This window comes from Vigna angularis, chromosome 8 (assembly GCF_016808095.1).
Source record: "Vigna angularis cultivar LongXiaoDou No.4 chromosome 8, ASM1680809v1, whole genome shotgun sequence".
In the NCBI taxonomy this organism is placed as follows: domain Eukaryota; kingdom Viridiplantae; phylum Streptophyta; class Magnoliopsida; order Fabales; family Fabaceae; genus Vigna; species Vigna angularis.
The window spans coordinates 15696335-15702334 of record NC_068977.1 but is presented as its reverse complement, the minus strand read 5'-3'; the positions used below and the strand labels follow the sequence as shown (position 1 = coordinate 15702334).

General features: G+C 34.0%; 1 protein-coding gene and 1 long non-coding RNA gene across 2 annotated transcripts; one reads left to right on the top strand and one right to left on the bottom strand.

Moving 5' to 3' along the window:
- Positions 1 to 1224: 1224 nt before the first annotated feature.
- On the bottom strand, positions 1225 to 1615 carry LOC128193811 (uncharacterized). The gene is made up of 2 exons (XR_008245112.1): positions 1520 to 1615; positions 1225 to 1438 (listed from the first exon to the last, which is right to left on the bottom strand). It is a non-coding gene; the product is annotated as an uncharacterized LOC128193811 (long non-coding RNA).
- Positions 1616 to 2713: 1098 nt separating this feature from the next.
- On the top strand, positions 2714 to 4870 carry LOC108344409 (stem-specific protein TSJT1). Its single transcript, XM_052867592.1, has 5 exons — positions 2714 to 2983; positions 3953 to 4189; positions 4264 to 4388; positions 4489 to 4598; positions 4693 to 4870. The coding sequence occupies exons 1-5, from the start codon at positions 2781 to 2783 to the stop codon at positions 4726 to 4728; spliced, it is 711 nt and encodes a 236-aa protein (XP_052723552.1). The 5' UTR covers positions 2714 to 2780; the 3' UTR covers positions 4729 to 4870.
- The last annotated feature ends 1130 nt before the right edge of the window (positions 4871 to 6000 follow it).

The following is a 6000-nucleotide window of genomic DNA, read 5'->3' as shown; positions in this document are numbered from 1 at the left end:
CTTTTTCCTCTGGTAATCGATTACAAGACCCCTGTAATCGATTACTAAAGGAAAATGGGTAATTTGTACAGAAACTTCAGCTGTACTCCCTAGCTAGATGAACACTACTCCCCAGGAATATTTTGGATTCGTTATGATTGTCTTTTGAAAGTTTTGTCGATGGATCATTAATGGAACACTTCAAGTTGGAATACTTCAATATTAAACAAATATAAACGAAATAATGAAGGGTATTGAGTAATGAAAAACGACTTTGGGGACAAAAAACGACTTTGGGGAGCAATGTTCATCTAGTTGGGGAGTACAGTTGAAGTTTCTGTACAAATTACCCTTTTTCCTGTAGTAATCGATTACAAGACCCCTATAATCGATTACCAGAGGAAAAAGGGTAATTTGTACAGAAACTTCAACTGTACTCCCGAGCTAGATGAACAATGCTCCCCATTCTCTATTTTTGTTGAATTTTTCCTTTTTTGAGATGGGTGAGTGAGTTCAATGTTATTGGGTGTGCTCCCTGCACCAATAATGAGGTTAGGTCATTGATTTCTTCAAAATAAAAATGTCCATTTAGGTGGTTTTCTCCAATTGAGGTGAGGTGCATAATCCATGCTGTCAACTTTGACCTTTGCTGACTATTTTAATCATAACCTTTTTTCACAGACCTCCAAATGATGTGATTCTTTTTTTATTAGAAAGTAGACTCAAAAATATTTCCAATGACTACTAATTTATAATTTTTGGACATCTGAGAAGGTGCAGTTAATTCCTTAAAGTTAACGTTTTATATATTTCTACCACCTCTCATCTTTGCTGGTTGTTTTGCTCATAACTTTCTCCACCGAACTCCAAATGAGTTGATTCTTGTTTTGTTGGAAAGCTCTTTGAGTCTAGATTCCAACAAAACAAGAATCAAGTAATTTAGAGTTTGGTGGAGAAAGTTAAGAACAAAACAAGTAGCAAAGGTCAGAAAAACAGAGTTGGGGTGCAATGTTCATCTAGCTGGGGAGTACCGTTGAAGTTTCTGTACAAATTACCCTTTTTCCTCTGGTAATCGATTAATAGATTACCAGAGGAAAAAGGGTAATTTGTACAGAAACTTCAACGGTACTCCCCAGCTAGATGAACACTGCTCCCCAAAAAAAGGTTTCAATATATATGGTCGAACAACACTGGGAGAAAACGTATGGTACTCTATCAAAATTGAAATTTTATTTATATAATATATTATCAGTACATATTACCCAACATTTATAATCATAATCTTTTGTTTACAAAAAACATGTACAAGGCTCATACAATGTAAATATCTAGGCAACTAATCAACATATAATTGAAAACCTATAAAATCCTAAGTGTTGCAGCACTTGTTCTCTTCACACGTTGTCATTGTCTAGAATCCAGTCCATATATATTTTTGTCTAAATACTTGCAACTGCTCCTGAAATCAACACAAGTCACTTTAAAAAATTAACACAATACCAAAATCATCTAGTCTTTTAACAAAGTTACTGATACTTACATTGTTGTAATCAAGCATACTTTTCTCATTGTAATTGAGAACATCATCCCACAGTTCAATTTTTTAACAACATACCAAAAAATAACTCAAGGTTTTGTGCCTGGGAAATGCAAAAAAACAAAAAAAAAGTATAACACACCTACTAGTTAATCACATCAACAAATTATATTTGAAACATCTATTATCAAACATCAACAAATCATATGTTTGATGAGCATAATACCTAATGTTCTCAATCACCAAGGCTCCTAATAAATTAGTTATTACAAAAGTCTATAAAAAAGATTACATACTTTACCTTTCTCTGGCAAAACAAATATCTCAAATCAAGAACCAAAAAATTGGGCTGCAAAAATTCCAAATATGTAAATATAGAGAAATAATTAAAAAAATAATATAATTTTCCAAAAGCAAAAAGAACTAACAGATATAAAGATTACTAACACATTTGATAATTTCAATACCCCAACCAAGAAGCCAATAGACAACAACTTACCCCAAGAAAAGGCCATGTTAAGAGAAACTTTATTCCAACCGACGAAGGAACAATAGCACGAGCGATACAAAGACAACACTTCAATGGCGGACAGAGAGAGACGACTTCCTCCGGAGATAACGGTGGACCCAAGCAACGAACGAACAACAGTGGATAAACACAGCATTTCGGTGGCGGAGATTCGAATGAGGAATGTCGAAGGCGGTGAGAGAGTTTCGAAGAGAGGAATAGGTTTTTCTTCTGAATATTGTTTCAGAAAGTGAAAGGTACCAAAATGTTTCTGAACATTCTTTCCAAAGATGTCCTCGAAGAGAAAATGAAACTTTTAAAAAAATTTGATAAAAACAACCAATGATAATGTGACACGTATCATTGTTAAATTATTGTCAAAAATATGTTGTCGAATAAACCTTTTCCTTTCCAAAATTAGCACGACGAAATGGGTTGAACTGTTATATCATGAAATGTTAGGGGAGGACGTGGCAGCAATATGAGTCGTAGGATGAAAGTCGCATTGAATCAGGCTGTGGGATCCATTCGCTGATGTTGTCGGATTGCAGTAACGCCGATTTGGGTCCCACGTGTGACCTGTCTAAACTCATCAATTAGCATCATTATTAGATACTCTTAAAATTAAATGACTAAACTACCCTTCCGGCTCCCTCTATAAAGCCAATGAACACGCGCTCCTTCTTCCCATCCCATTCTGTAAGAAGATTCTGGTGAATGCGTAGAAAAGGAAAATAAACAGTTTAGGGGTGTAAAATGTTGGGTGTATTCAGCAGCTCCATCGTTTCGCCGCCGGACGAGCTCGTGGCCGCCGGCAGCCGAACCGCGTCGCCGAAGACGACGGCGGCGGCGCTGTGGAAGCGGTTCCAGGAGAAAAACGCTTCCACAGTGTCGGTGGAGATCGGAGAGCATGTCCACCTAGCTTATACCCATCACAACGAGTCGCCGTTTCAACCCAGGTAAAATAAACCACCGCTGCTCCTTCCTTAATCATTCAACTTCAAAAATATTAATTATAAACTCTAGGAAAAAAAAAGGTAATCGTAAAATGATCGTATGGTTGATGGTGCCAAATCTGATCGTCGTGACTCACACACGACGAGTTAGTGAGTGAAATAACTGTAGTTACTGGTTACCGTGGTTGGTTCTTGCGACACATTGGAAAAGTTGTCAGATTTACTTTTTATTTTTTATTTTTAAAATGGTTTTGTTTGAATAAATAGGTAAAGGTAATTGCTAATTTCAACTTACAAAACTCAAGTTTCTTGTTAATACCGTATGAATTTGTTTATTTTTAATTCCTTAAAATGAAAAATATGTTTTCGTATTTCTTTATAATATGAAATAATATAATAATACGATAATGTGTAAGATTGATTTCAAATTTTATTAAAAGCATTTATAATCAAGTATCGAATGATTGCTTGAAAAATGAAACTATAATATACGAATAGGTTTAAATTTTATTTAGAGACTTTAAATTCCATTTTTTAAACCTCTACGTAGTTTATTGCTTCTATCGTCCCCGAAGAGAATATTCCAAGTGATTGTCTGTGACTGTGATAAGTGAAAGTATGGTTGAATGGATCTGATTATTTTATATGTTCTGATTTTACATGGGGCAATTGGACGGCCCAATAGGCTCCATGGTTCCATGATGGCCCAACGAGTTTAATCAAGCGTACCGGATCTGATTATTTCTCCGTAAATCTAAATCTGAACATTCTACGATCGTTCAGAATATTTTTTGTCTGTACCAAGTAAACCTATGTCTTATCGAAACGGTTAATAGGTTTTTGCAGTCAAAACCGGAGATTAGTCGCAGGAATTGGGCAATGAAAAGTTAAAAGTTTTTTTCTTTTTATGTATACGAATAAGAAGAAAGGTTAGTTTGGTTTGTCTAACTAAGTATTGAGTGGAAAATGCAGATCTTTTGTAGTGAAGGATGAGGTATTCTGTTTGTTTGAGGGAGTCCTTGAGAATTTGGGGCACTTGAGACAACAGTATGGACTGGGGAAGTCAGCCAATGAAGTATTGTTGGTGATTGAGGCTTACAAAGCTTTGCGTGACCGAGCACCTTACCCTGTTAATCACGTTGTTGGCCATCTCAGTGGGAGCTTTGCGTTCATACTGTTTGACAAATCCACTTCCACCCTGTTTTTGGCCTGTCAGTAATCACACTCCCACAGCATACACTGTAACTTGTCATTTCTTCCTCATTTTGATTTTATTATTTTTGGCAGGATCAATATGGTAAGGTACCTCTGTATTGGGGAATTACTGCTGATGGCTATGTAGCATTTGCTGATGATGCAGAATTGCTTAAAGGTGCTTGTGGCAAGTCACTTGCTTCTTTCCCTCAAGGTGCTTAACTTGTATCACCATTCCCATTAATTTGTTCTCAATATGTTAAGAATAAAACATTTTCTCTCATTGCTCAAACTCTTGCTCTCTAATTGGACAGGATGTTTCTACTCCACAGCTGTTGGAGGATTGATGTGTTATGAAAATCCTAAGAATAAGATCACTGCAGTTCCTGCTAAGGAGGAGGAAATCTGGGGTGCAACCTTCAAGGTAACAAAATGAAACAAATACATTATTCTTTAGATCAGTGTTAGTGTCTTTTGATCTCCTTTGATGAACTGGTTGAATGATATATATACATCAGGTGGAAGGGCCAGCAGTTGTTGCAGCCAGACAATAGAGGTTCCTTTGGAGAAATAACCACTGCAATGAGGCATATGAATGGAGTACCTTAGTTCTATCAGTATTTTTCTTATCAGCACTTGGTTCTATCAGTGTACAGTAACGCTTGTCAATCTAATAAAAACTCCTCTGCTTCTAAATTTCCTTCGACCATTCTATTTCAAAATTTCAAAACTACAAAAAAATCAATTCCATAGCATTGCCACTGAACAATACAAATTGAACTTAGTATCCTTCACTTTTGCTACTCTTTTTAGCACGTGAAGAGATTCGAGTTTTCTGCAGGCGAGAACGCAGCACAACGTGATATTAAAGTTCCATTCCATATTTGGTTTCGTTTTAAAAACGGAACAAAACAGGACACACGAATATGGCAATGAAGAAAGTAAAAATAGGAGTATTTGATTCATGAAAAATAAGAAAGAAGTAGAAAATTACAAAATAAGATGATTAATTATTAGGTGTTAAAGAGGGATTATGTTGTTTAAAGTAATTATTACTCCTTTCTACCAATTTGGGAGGAAGTAAAAATAAGTCTGACTCACTTTTTTATTTCTCTCTTTCTCCTAAAAATGCCTAATTAATTTCCATATTTCTTTATTTTTTTTTTTCTTACTTTACCTTTTGAATAAAAAAGAATATTTTATCTAAGTATTCTTTTAATAGTAATAAATATTCTCTATCCATTTTGTCTGAAAGATTTTGTCTATTATTCATTTATTTCTTTTGGGATATTTATTAAAAGAAAAATTACGTTATATATGCGAGTATTTCTATTTTACTTTATTTTTTTATAATTTTTTTTAAAATTATTCTGTAAAATATAAACTCAAATAAAGTATTATCGTAAATCACTAGTAGTCTTTCTGCGAGAATAATTATGACATATTATTTTAACGTTAGACCTAATGTAATTTTAGAATTGACTAGAGTTGTCTTACTACGATTCAATATTATACTTTTAAAAAGTACATATCTCATAACTTGTGTTACTTTTAGAACTTGTTTTAATATTTAATAGATTGAATTTTGAATAATATAACAGTGTTACTTATTTTATATATATGTATGTATATGTGTATATAAACTATTAGAACTTGTGTTAATCAAACATTAACTTATTTTATTTTAAAATTAACTATGCATGCTGGTAATATTGATTTATTATCCTTGAAAATCATATTGATGTAATCTTCAAAGACTACTGTAGAAGATGCAATTCATAGTTGGAGAGTGATAAATTAGGTAATGAATTCAATGATTATTTTTA